The sequence below is a fragment of the Gossypium hirsutum genome, chromosome D10 (assembly GCF_007990345.1).
Source record: "Gossypium hirsutum isolate 1008001.06 chromosome D10, Gossypium_hirsutum_v2.1, whole genome shotgun sequence".
Classification (NCBI taxonomy): domain Eukaryota; kingdom Viridiplantae; phylum Streptophyta; class Magnoliopsida; order Malvales; family Malvaceae; genus Gossypium; species Gossypium hirsutum.
The window spans coordinates 67,295,150-67,308,113 of NC_053446.1; the positions used below are offsets into that span (position 1 = coordinate 67,295,150).

The 12,964-nt window shown below is 35.0% G+C and overlaps 2 protein-coding genes across 2 annotated transcripts; one reads left to right on the top strand and one right to left on the bottom strand.

Annotated features, from left to right (window-relative positions):
* Positions 1-7,288: 7,288 nt before the first annotated feature.
* On the top strand, positions 7,289-8,132 carry LOC107931853 (protein EARLY FLOWERING 4). The gene has a single exon (XM_016863810.2). The coding sequence runs from the start codon at positions 7,563-7,565 to the stop codon at positions 7,878-7,880; it is 318 nt and encodes a 105-aa protein (XP_016719299.1). The 5' UTR covers positions 7,289-7,562; the 3' UTR covers positions 7,881-8,132.
* Positions 8,133-8,304: 172 nt separating this feature from the next.
* On the bottom strand, positions 8,305-11,572 carry LOC121222639 (peptidyl-prolyl cis-trans isomerase CYP19-4). The gene is made up of 8 exons (XM_041103792.1): positions 11,180-11,572; positions 11,042-11,086; positions 10,848-10,920; positions 10,207-10,254; positions 10,076-10,099; positions 9,114-9,296; positions 8,870-8,945; positions 8,305-8,516 (listed from the first exon to the last, which is right to left on the bottom strand). The coding sequence occupies exons 1-8, from the start codon at positions 11,255-11,257 to the stop codon at positions 8,378-8,380; spliced, it is 666 nt and encodes a 221-aa protein (XP_040959726.1). The 5' UTR covers positions 11,258-11,572; the 3' UTR covers positions 8,305-8,377.
* Between the last annotated feature and the right edge of the window lie 1,392 nt (positions 11,573-12,964).

Sequence of the window (12,964 nt, forward strand, 5' to 3'; positions counted from 1 at the left end):
TTCTTTCATTCATTCATAATCATACTGTGCAAATAATTATTCTTAAATTCATACATTCTTTATATATTATTTTGTACCTACAATAGGTCCCTGGATATCAACGACATGAATGACACTGCTACAGACTTAGAACCTCCTTTTTGAGCGAGATATGTGTTTAGAGGGATCTCACGACTTTGAAGATGACACAGATCGTAGCTTATCTCTAAACTTGTTGAGGATGGTAGAACAAAAGGATAAACAGATCCTGCCTCTCAGTGAATCATTCGAAATTGTGAGCTTGATGAAGACTAGAATTGACCTGCCTATAGAGACGAAAAATTCAAAGATGTCTTTGTATGATCATACCAGGGTATGCCTCGATTCTTATAATAAAACCTGCACAACAGCACGATGTCAGAAATTTACAGTGCGAACGATGCAATTCTTTGCCGGGGCAATACCGTTCTCGTCAATTCAGCATAGCTTTGCCCGTTTGAAGTCGAGTTTCTATTCCTTCGAGATGTTGCTGGATTTTATCCCAATGGAAGAAGAAGATCAAAAGTTTCCAGTTGTAGTTTTGCCCTAAAAGGCTCTATAAAGGAAATTCGATATCAGGGAAGATCCTTTGAAGGGGATAACAAGGACTTGCCTAATCCCAAGAGTTTAGATCCGATTCAAAAAACAAGGGAAAAGAAAAAAAAAACAAAATCAAAATCAAAATAAAAAATAAAAAGAAAAAGAGAAATCAATCAAAGTCAAAATAGAAATATGAAAAGTAAAGAAAAGAAAAGAAGGGGCCAAGGTAAAAAAAAAAAAACCAAAAGGGGCGCTTTGTGACCAAAAGTGGTTTTGAGTTGAAAACCCAAAAAGGGTGACTCAAATTTTGAGCAAAATGGGGTATGGACATCACCATTATCGAAGACTTCTAATGGGCATTACTTCACTATTGAGATCATTAATTACTTCATCAAATGGATAAAGGCTACAGCATGCGTCAATGTCATCATATGCCAATATAGAAATCCAGAGACGATGGTATGGGAAAATGTATTGAACTGGAATGACAACATGATAGTTGAGGGCTGTAATCGATTCAAAATCAGACATCACAGTTTGTCACTGTATTGTAAGACAATGAAGTTCAAAAAAAAAGAAAAAGATGAAGAATGAAAATGGAAAATGAAAAGAGTAAAAATGGAGAGGCTAAGGGGAAAACCCGCAAAGGGCGCCTTAGGCCAAAGGGGATCTGAGCTGAAAACCCGAAAAGGGCGGCTCAAATACTGATCAAAATGGGGCAGGAGGTGATATAAGCTGCTCAAGTTTTGTTCATATTGAGGCATGTGTTGATCTTGCCATGCCTGAATCAACAGGAAAGGATAGGCGACATCTTGAGGGCATCGACAGAGCATTGTAGATCTCCTAAACACATGTCCAACTCAAAAGGGTCTTCAGAAAGTTTGTATAGAGAAGTTCAAGCTGTGATATCTGGGGCACCCAATTCTCATGTTATTTGTTGTTCTTGGAATACTTTTTCTTTCTTTCCAAGATATACATTCCCAATTAATTCTTTTGTTGTCCTTCTTCACTATTTTCGATAATTTGTTCTTTCGAGCTATGCTCAGAACCAACTTTATTCTTATCCATTGTTATGACCTTTTTTGCAAGCATTGGAATAATGATTAATGGACCAATAAAACTTTCACAAAGGAAGTTTTGCATATTACTCTGAAAAGTTTCTAAATAATACAGGAACCTGAAACAGGACTATTGTTTAGAACATGCCAAATTTGAAGGTTGGAAATTTGAGAAGTAAGAGTCTAAGTTTGGACTTTCTCTTTGGATTTTGTTGACAAATGCATTGATTGAACAAAATGACAAGATGTCGTGTCAATGAAAAAGCTTAAATAAACAAGCAAGCAATGATCACTAGGCAATAGGAAGAGGTTACCTCGGAGAAGAGAGCCTTCATTTGTGCATGAGTCTTTGAAACGACACCCTGGAAATGGTGTAAGGGGGACCAGAAAGATTAAGATCCTATATCCTTGAATTGTGATAAAAGAGGATTGAGGAAAAACCATATTTCTACCCTTGGATTGTAGAGGGAGAATGATGGTACAAATTTTGTGCCCTAATGGATTAAACTTTAAGGTTTACAGTGGGGGGCAACCAGATTAAGTGTTTCTTTGGATATACCAGACGAGCAAAAAGGCGTTGTAGTACGTCAGTGATAAAACCTTAATAAGTTTTTACGTGATGATAACCTAAGCATTAAGGAATCATCTTCATGACATTTTGCATTCATTCAAATGTCATTCATACATATCTAGTTAGGAGCATTTGATTCATTCTGATTATGTCATCCTAATCACTAGGCACAATTAGGTTCATAAAATAGAACATACAGGTCATGTTCCCCAAGGGACAGATCAATGAAGTTACAGATCTTGCCTTCCTGCATTGATAGTGAAGCAGGTCGAAGACATAAACCTTGCCTCTTTCGGTTGTGATAGAGCTGGTTGAAGACAAAAGATCTTGCCTTCCAACATTGACAGCGAAGCAGATCGAAGACACAAACCTTGCCTCTTTCGGTTGTGATAGAGCTGGTTAAAGAAAAGATCTTGCCTTCCTACATTGACAGCGAAGCAGATCGAAGACACAAACCTTGCCTCTTTCGGTTGTGATAGAGCTGGTTAAAGAAAAGATCTTGCCTTCCTACATTGACAGCGAAGCAGATCGAAGACACAAACCTTGCCTCTTTCAGTTGTGATGGAGCTGGTTGAAGACAAAAGATCTTGCCTTCCTACATTGACAGCGAAGCAGATCGAAGACACAAACCTTGCCTATTTCGGTTGTGATAGAGCTGGTTGAAGACAAAGGATCTTGCCTTCCTGCATTGACAGTGAAGCAGGTCGAAGACACAAACCTTGCCTCTCTCGGTTGTAGTTGAGCTGGTTAAAGAAGCAGATCTTGCCTTCCTGCGTTAATAGCGAAGTTGATCAAAAACAAAGCCTTACTTCCTAGGCAGTGCAGTGGAATAGATTAAAGCCACAACGGTGAATCTTGCCTCTTTGACATGGCGGTTAAAAAGATTAAAGCTACACCAGCGAATCTTATTTCTCAGGCAGTGCAGTAAAAGATTAAAGCCACAACGGTGAATCTTGCCTCCCTGACATTGCGATTAAAAAGATTAAAGCTACATCAGCGAATCTTACCTCCCAGGCGGTGCAATGGAACAGATTAAAACCACATCGGTGAATCTTGCTTCCCCTACATTGCAGTTAAAAAGATTAAAGCCACATCGGTGAATCTTGATTAAAGCTACAACAGCGAATCCTACACCCCAAACGATGCAGTGGAACAGATTAAAGCCAAATTGATGAATCTTGTTTCTCCGACATTGTAGTTAAAAAGATTAAAGCCACAATGGCGAATCTTACTTTCCAAAAGTTACGAGTTACAAATCCTATCTCCCTGATATTACAGTGGAGTGGATCGAAGAACCAAAGTCTTATCCCCCTGAAGATGCAGTGGGGCGAATTGAAAGTAAAGGATCTTATCTCTCTGAAGTTACAGTAGAGTAGATCACATCAGGTTTTATCTCCCTGAGGTTACAGTGGAGTAGACCGAAGAATTTCAGATCTTATCTCCCTGAGATTACAGTGGAGCGGATTAAAATAAAGGATCTTATCTCTCTGAAGTTACAGTAGAGTAGATCACATCAAGTCTTATCTCCCTGAGGTTACAGTGGAGTAGACCGAAGAATTTCAGATCTTATCTCCCTGAGATTACAGTGGAGCGGATTAAAATAAAGGATCTTATCTCTCTGAAGTTACAGTAGAGTAGATCACATCAGGTCTTATCTCCCTGAGGTTACAGTGGAGTAGACCGAAGAATTTCAGATCTTATCTCCCTGAAGTTACAGTGGAGCGTATTAAAATAAAGGATCTTATCTCTCTGAAGTTACAGCAGAGTAGATCACATCAGGTCTTATCTCCCTGAGGTTACAGTGGAGTAGACCGAAGAATTTCAGATCTTATCTCCCTGAAGTTACAGTGGAGCGTATTAAAATAAAGGATCTTATCTCTCTGAAGTTACAGCAGAGTAGATCGCATCAGGTCTTATCTCCCTGAGGTTACAATGGAGCAGATTGAAGCCAAAGATCTTATCTCCTTGAGATTACAGCGGAGCAGATCGAAGACAGTATCCTATCTCCCTGAAGTTACAGTGGAGCGTATTAAAATAAAGGATCTTATCTCTCTGAAGTTACAGCAGAGTAGATCGCATCAAGTCTTATCTCCCTAAGCAGTAGTGAAGCAGAAGAAAGAAACCAAGTCTTATCTCCCTAAGCAGTAGTGGAACAGATCGCACCAAGTCTTATCTCCCTAAGCAGTAGTGGAGCAGACGAAAAAAACCACAAATCTCATCCCCATGGAGTTGCAGCAGAGTAGATTGAAGTCATATCTCTCAAAAGATGCCGGGAAGTGGATCAACACAATAAGACACAGTGGACTGAAGTGAAGCTACTTGAAGAAGAGAACCATCAAAAGAAGTCAAGATCCTGCAAGACCCGGCCAATTTGGCATTTTGAAAGTCTTTGCTTCATTCTCGTTACACGACAATAAGCAAAGAGGGGCAGCTGTGAATGCCCAAATTTGACCGGGCTTACAACCCAAGAACATAAAATACAACAGGCCCAAAAAATACGAATGGCCCAATTTTAGCCCAATACCCCAACCAACCCTAACCCACAAAGAAAAACTAAACACATTTCAGCCAAGAAAAAACCTAGGTGCACCGCACCTAGGTCTTCAAGCCTCTGCTCCTGGCTGCCTCCGCCGACCTACTCGCACGCCTCCGCCGTCGTTTGCACCAACGCGTCTGACACCTGCAAAACGAGCAACACGCAACAACGGAAGAAACAAATAGCAAAACGACAAAAATAGAAGTTTAGGGGTTGTAAAAAATTGGCTATATAGTCCGAACACAAATATTGTAATCTCTCTCTTCTTCCTTTTTTTTCACGAACACACATCAGAAATCAAAAAAAGAAATAGAAGTTTCAAAAGGCCGAAAAATCTGATTGTTTTTTTGAGTTTTTCTGTTTTCTGTTCTTCTCTTTTTTATTTTTTGTTTATATTTATTTATTGGTTCGATTCTTTTACAAATCGGTTTGAACAAATAACATAGAATAAAGAAAAAGAAAGAAATCGTACCTGGATCCGGTGGCTCCGTTGACGGATGTCTTCTCGCCATCGTCGGATTCGGGCTTAAAGGAGGCCAAAGACCATTTTTTTCTTGGCTCCTCGTTTCAAAAATTCGGCCTTCGAACGTGCTTTAAAGCACTGGTCAAAAAACCGCATTTTGCGCGACGCGGGCCACTGGCCACGGCGGTGCTGCGGCGGCGACTATGGCCGGCCAAGGGTGGGGTTGAAAGAAACCGAGAGAGAGACCAAGGGGGTTCTCTCTGTTTTTTTTTTGAAAATGTGATTAAAGTGTTTTTTGTTTTGATTTTTTGCTATATATATTTACACCAAAACGGCGCCGTTTAGCCCTCTCAGACCCGCATGCGCGACCCGACCCGTCTACGGGATCCGCGCGTTTCTGATTAAGGGGCTATTTGCGCCCTTGGTCCCTCCACATTATTGTTTTGTTTTAATTTAATCTTTCCGCGTGTTTTGTACGGAATGGCAATTTGCGCTTTTAGCCCTTCCGCTTTTTTCATGTTTTTATAATCAAGTCTTTTTATTGTTTTTAATTTTGCCCTGCAATGCTTTTGCGTTTTCAACTTAGTCCCTACTGGAACTCTGCGTTTTGCAAGAATGGGATTATTTCCCCTTTGCCCCTCCTAGTTTTTCAGCGCGTTTGATGTGGCCCTTCCTTTTTTATTTATTTTAGATTTGACCTCGAATTTTGTTTTAAAATTCAACTTAGCCTTTTTTGTTATTTTAGTTATTTTCTTATTAAAACTAATATATTATTATTATCATTATTATTATCATATTATTTTTTATACTTACTATGTAAATTTAAAATATATTAATCTTATTATAGTATTATTATTATTTTAATTACTTATATATTTATATGCTCATACATATGATTTTATAGTATATATATATGCATATTTTTATAATCTATATATATATACCCCTATATATATACTTTTTATATTTTATGATAGTTACATATATATACTTACATATATTTTCATATCTTTATAGCTTTATTTATTTTATTCCTTATTATCCTTGTTTACTTAGTGTTCATGTATCTATTTATTTATATGTCCATTTTTATGCTAAAATTTATTTATTTATTTATTTGCTATGGCATATGCATGATTGATTTATTTTATTATTCGTTTTTGTTCATTTTTTTTCACATTATCATGTTTATTATTCTATTGTGCATATAAATATCATGTTTCAAAAAGGAAAATATTTCTAATCGAGGCAATATTCAGCGTTTGGAAATTCTAGAAAACATGCCCTAAGGTGCTGGGTGTCGATTTTTCTCGTTCAACCAAATAGCTAAATATCCTCTTAAAAATTTTAAAATAAGGCAATGTTTTGCGTTTGGAAATTCGAGGAACGTGCCCTAAGGTGCTGGGTTTCGATTTCTCGTTTAACCAAATTGTTGAATATCCTCTTGAATTTTAATCCATGCCATTCAAGTTTTTTTAGGATCGTATTTTAAATTTCTTTAAAGTTTTCAGTTTTTCGACATTAAGACATTAAGTAATCAATTAGGTACCAATTTTTGGGCGTATCGAGGGTGCTAATCCTTCCTCGTGCGTAACCGACTCCCGAACCCATTTTTCTGAATTTCGTGGACCAAACTTGTTGTTTTAATAAAATCAAATCATTTATTAAAAACAATCACTTTTCGAGGTGATCCGATCACACCTCATCAAAAAAGATCGGTGGCGACTCCCATTTTTGTTTTCATTTTCCAAAACCCAAGTTGACCCCGTTTTTCATCCAAAAAATGGTGTCAACAAATACCTTCCAATGTATACAAAACATTAAAAAGCAAGTTTCCCGACAATCACATCTCCAGTAATCATATTCTGAAAAATCACATTCTATTAAAACCATAATATGAGAAAGTACCGAACTCTATTTAAATTTAATCGAGACACGACTTTATGCGAGAATAAAAGATGAAAAAATAATTTTCAATTATTTTTTGGTAAATAAAAAAAAATCTTTTTACTCAAATAGAATAAAATTTTTAAAATATACTAAAAATCCTAATTAATAAATATTACATTTTTTCCAAATAAATAATAATTTATTTAAGCATGAACCGTTTAAGGCGAGATTAACTATTTAGGCACGTGATAGTTCTTACATTTTACCTTGGATAAATTTTTTTATCACACTCGCTTCTGTCGCGCGTGAATAAAGGTTTCTTCAAACCTTCACAGCTTTCCAATGGCGACCCAACCACAATCCTTTTAACAATTTATACCCCCAAAAACCTAAAACAGAGTCTTATCATCATCATCATCTTCACCATAACCCTTTTTCTTTACATGCGAATGTAAAAAACTCCATTAAAAAAAGACCAAAAAAACCATGGCCAACAACACCAACAAGAAACTGAAACATCACCGGAACCAAGATTCCGACGACGGTAATCCCGAAGTTTGGGCAACGATAGACAAGAGTTTCAAGCAAGTCCAATCGGTTTTAGACCGGAACCGGATGTTGATCCAGCAAGTCAACGAGAATCATCAATCGAAGATCCAGGACAACATGGTGAAGAACGTAGCATTAATTCAAGAACTTAATGGGAACATATCAAAGGTTGTTTCACTTTACTCCGATTTGTCTTCAAATTTCTCTACTGCTTTTCAGCAACAACATAGCAATGAACATCCCAAAGAAGGTTGAAAGTATGTCATTGAGAATAAAAAAAATGGAAAATAGTGATAATATTAATAACAAAGGGTCTAAAGTACTCTTAAATCTTTTATATATTTATGTTTATTTGTTGTAGTTTGGTGTTTAGATTTTATGTTTTTAGATAAATTGGTTTCTGGTTTTTTTGTGTTTTAAGAACATGATGTGTTGGATTTTTTAGGGTGTTGATGTTGGGATTTTATGTTTCTGTTTTACTATGTGGTTTATAAAAGTATCTTTTTTTATTTAAAAAATTAATTCATCTTTACTCATATTTTAGTAAAATGAGTAAAATACAATCTAGCTCCTAATATAAAGACTTTAGGTGTTCAAAAAATGATAAAATATCGATATGTTCACTCACCGTCTCCTTTTTATCTTTAAGACTACCAAAAGCGGCGTTGGATGGCAAAACTGACCGGAAAACATTATCAATTAAAACAGGATCTAAAAATATGCATTTAGTTTGAAACAAAGCGTGTATGAATTTATATAGGCATTTCGCCACTATCTACAATGACAGCTTTAGCTTTTGGTACCCCACTTTGTCTTCCTTGAGCTTCAATCTTGAAGACAACATCCATTCCGGCGATCACCTTGCCGAATACGACATGATGACCGTCCAACCTTTAATAAATCAACGGCATGCATGCGTGCATGTCAGCTCGGGAAAATCTCATACGATCTTAATGTTAATGTGAACTATGAAAAGCTCATGCATGAAAAATAACATGATCAGAGTTTATTTGACCAGTCACAAGATAAGAAAACCGATGTTGCCCAATTCCATGTCTTTCACAAGGAAGAAAAACAGTAAAAAGCTATAGTACTTGAACTCAGAGGTTAGTGTTGGGTAGTGAAACATGTCTAATGTTTGGAGTAACATACTCTCATCCCTATATATGAATATGAATCGGACATAGATGACAGATAAGGATAGTTTTAGTAACAAAGATAAAGTTCAGAGAAAAGGCAAATACCAGCCGGTTGTTACGGTTGTGATGAAGAATTGTGATCCATTGGTGTTTGGTCCAGCATTGGCCATTGAAAGCCGTCCTGTTCATAATGAAGATAATTGAAAATGTAGACAATTAATAATGTACTTCTTACCAGCCTTGCTGATTTGTAGTTCGAGTTTACTGTCCCACCAATGACTAGGAAAACCTCTTAATAGAAAGAATGCATCGAAGGAGACTTGTAAGCTATACAAGGATTGTAACTCACCAGGTCCTTCATGCTTAAGCTTGAAATTCTCATCGGCAAACCTTTCACCGTATATCGACTCTCCACCTCGCCCGTCGCCACGAGTAAAGTCGCCACCTTGGATCATAAAGCTTGGAATAATTCTATGAAACGTGCTCCCTTTGTAATGGAGAGGTTTCCCACTCTTTCCGGCTCCTTTCTCCCCTGTAATTCAAAGAATGAATATAAGTACGCAGCTATAAAGTAGTGAGTTTTCATGGTTAACTAATCAGAACTAAAACAAAAAGGTCAAGCACCAATATTGAACTAAAGATCTATTCTTCAATCCATTTGGCAGCAATTTCAAATCCCACATGCTATGTTGCTTTGATTCTTCATTTTTCAAAGAAGCACCCGTATCCAACACTTGTGTCCAACACATGGATATGGGATATGACCTCCAAAGATCCTTCAAATACATGAAAAGACTAAGAAAAACTAACCATACCCGTGCCAGATTCAGGTAAACCCAAGTCCAAGTAACATAGCCCACGTTATATATATATATCTAGGTATTATCATCTAATACATCTAAACTTTATAAGACGACTTTTACTCGATATTTGTACACGTAGTGTTAAGGCATGTCATAGGACTCTTGAATAACGGTTTTACTCCTAATAAACAAGGATTATACTTTCATTAACGAGCTGAACATCCAAAGATGCAAATAGACAGATAAGATACTTAGAATGTTCGGGTCAAGAAGATATTGAAGCATATACTCAGATCCAGAAAAATGAGGCCCAGCCATTGCTAAATTATGCAAAAATAAGTTGCTTTTATAAGTAAAAATACATCTATAATAAAAAGATCGTCACTTCATTATACAATACAAAATCACTGCAACTTTGTGCCTGCTCCGTGCTTGCGAGAAATAAATCACATTACTTCAAGCACTAAAAACATATAACATAAGAAGGGAGCAAATGTTACTTATTTACCTGTACAAAGGGCACGGAAGTTCTCTGCGGAAAGAAAAAAAAAGTTATGATTCGTAACAACTAACGGGTAATTGCACATTGTTTCCATGAAAATGAAGGTCAAAGACCTGCAAAATTTCTGAGCTATTTACCTGCGGTTTTAGGAACGGTTTTGCCGAAAAGGCCTATGACTATTCGACCTGAAAGCGAAAACCAACTAACATAGTTATTACTTCTATAAGTGTATCTAAGAGACCTTCTAAGCAATAACAGTGTGGGATACAAATTTACTGTTAAAAAAAAAGGGTAAAAGTACTATTAAGGCTCTTGTACTAAAAGTCAGATTGCATTTTGTCCTCTTTACTAAAAATATGGACAAATTAGTTCTTGTACATTAGATAAAAGAGCAAATTGACCTTTTTTTTATTAAAAATTTCATCCATTTTTTAAGTAGAAAGTGTAAAATGAAATATGACTCCTGGTGCAAGAGTCTCCATGCTAGTTTTACCTAGAAAAGCAAGAAAACGAAAAATTCAACATTTAATTTTTCCAACTGATGATTGCATGTTTTGTTTGCAAGACCCTAAATTTATATAATTCAACAACAAAAAAAGGGACAAATTCAGAATGATTAATACAAACATTGGATAGTGGGAAAAATTCAATTTTTAAAGGATAAAAATGCAAACTTTACAAAAAAGAGGGAAAAAATTTTAAAAAAATTCCTTTTAAAGTACACTAACACAATAAATACCACTATTACAGAAAAAAATATATCAAACAAAAGCCATACCAGCAGATTTTCCATCAATCTGAACATCAAAGTAAACTTTATGCGTAATTTCTTCTGAATCATCATCAAAACCCTAAAATTACATTAAAAAAGGACAAAAAAAACCCCAAATTCACTTCAATTAAATAAACATACCCTATAGATCCATAGATTCAAAAAAAGAGTAAGAGTTTACCATAAATGAATTGACAAACCTGAATAAGCTTAGGCTCTGGAACTCCAGCATCGCTAAATCGATTCTAAAAAAACATCAAAAAAGAAGGGAAAAAAAACCCTTTTTTTTCAATTTTTTAGGGGTAAGGAAATAAAAGAGGAGAGAAAAAGAAAGGTACCTGAATTATAGCTAAGGTTCCAAAAAGAACTAGAAACCATAACACTGCAACCGAAGCCAATCTCGTTTTAGTGGCCATCTCTTTGCTTCTGGTTTTTCTTCAGCAGTATTTCAATGGCGAAAATGGTGGAGTGTGAATATATACTGTAAAGAGTTTTTCGTTTCCCTGTTTGGGAATTTCAGTTGAAAACCGGTTTATTGTGTTGCTTGTATTTGATGGGTAAATTATAACCGATTGTTAAATTATTCGAAAATTTTCATTTAAATTGCAGCAAACGAAAGCATTCATTTTCTTTCTCTTATATAATTTAATAATCAAGACGGTGTTATTTATTAGCAAAATCTCAACTCTATCGAGTGAAAAAATTACTAGATAACTAATGTTTTAGGAAAAAATGAGTATGCTTCGTGGAGTTTTTCTTTTTGTCCTTTAATATTTTGATATAAAATTTTAAAAAATACATACAAAATTAAATTTTTAACATTTCAATTTTATCATTTGAAGTCTAAAGTTGTCAATAGATTAGATTATTTGTGTAAGTCTAAAGACTCGCCTGAACCAAAAAATCAATTTGGACAAAAATATAAGCTCATATCCTAATCAAATTGGGCTTTGGGTAAATTTTTTTAATGCTACTTTAAAATATTTTAAAAAAACTACCTCACCCCGAAGCTTAAATCCAAATATTTCATGACAAAAGAATATAAATATGCATTTATACAATTAGATAAAGAATATGTATGCTTTAAATGCATTAGTCTGTCGGTTGAGTTTTAACTCGATTGGCATGGGCATTATTATTAATGTAAGAGGACGTGGTTTGAATGCGCTGAAGCACATTATCCTCCTATTTATGGGTTGAAAAGGGACTATGGATAATTTTAGGCATTGTGTCGAAAAAAACATATATTATCAGAACCTATAATAAAATTGTTCAAAAAAATTTACAGTAATCCTCTTCCAACTATGGCTTATATTCTAAATTTTAAATTTCAAAATATTTTAATTAATCATTATGGTCTCAATTAAATTCTTTTACCAACTTAGTCATTAGCTTGTATTTTAAATGTTAGCCCATATTTGACTTGAAATTCTTTTTCTTTTGCCAAATAGCTTGTAGTGTATTTAAATCACATGGATCAAAGTAAATACACTTTGACATTTATTATATAAATAATTTGGATATGATTTATTTCCAAAAATCTATTTAAATATTTTGAAATTGGTTGTCCTTTTTAACTTATCATATTCAAAATGTTCATACGATAGGTACATATGTGTTTACAATTTTATCCATATTTTTAAATATGTATCGGGTCATATCTGAATTGACATTTTAACTCTTAAAAGATAGCTAAGATAATAGAAGGATCTAATTGATACACTAACAATATCTTTAGGACTTAATTAGAATCTGACTGAAAGTTTGGGGACTTTTGATAGAATTAACCCTAAAACAAAAATGCATCTTTAGTAGACTATTGATTTGAGAGAGAGAGAAAACAGCCAGCAATGACATAGCCTTCCCGCCATTAGGGTAAACTATTCCAATAAAAATTTAATTAAATCGGTCAATCTATCATTTAATAGTAATGGAATACTAACGTTGTATTTTCACGTTAGCGACTCTAAAATTAGGGTGAATTATTCATCAATCACTCTAAATGAGGATCGTTCCTATTTTGGTCACCAGAATCTTTTTGTACGAATATACAATTAGCCTTCAGTTATCATTTAATGGTAGATTGACCAATTTGATTAGTTTCTTTTTTAGATAACTAAATT

What these genes read in the sequence shown, in the direction of transcription:
- LOC107931853 (XM_016863810.2), top strand. Translation starts at nt 7,563, where the DNA reads ATGGCCAACAACACCAACAAGAAACTGAAACATCACCGGAACCAAGAT.
- LOC121222639 (XM_041103792.1), bottom strand. Translation starts at nt 11,257, where the DNA reads ATGGCCACTAAAACGAGATTGGCTTCGGTTGCAGTGTTATGGTTTCTA. An exon ending in CAGAGCCTAAGCTTATTCAG is followed by an intron (nt 10,921 to 11,041) that starts GTTTGTCAATTC and finishes ATGTAATTTTAG; the next exon opens with GGTTTTGATGATGATTCAGA. An exon ending in AACCGTTCCTAAAACCGCAG is followed by an intron (nt 10,100 to 10,206) that starts GTAAATAGCTCA and finishes TTCTTTCCGCAG; the next exon opens with AGAACTTCCGTGCCCTTTGT.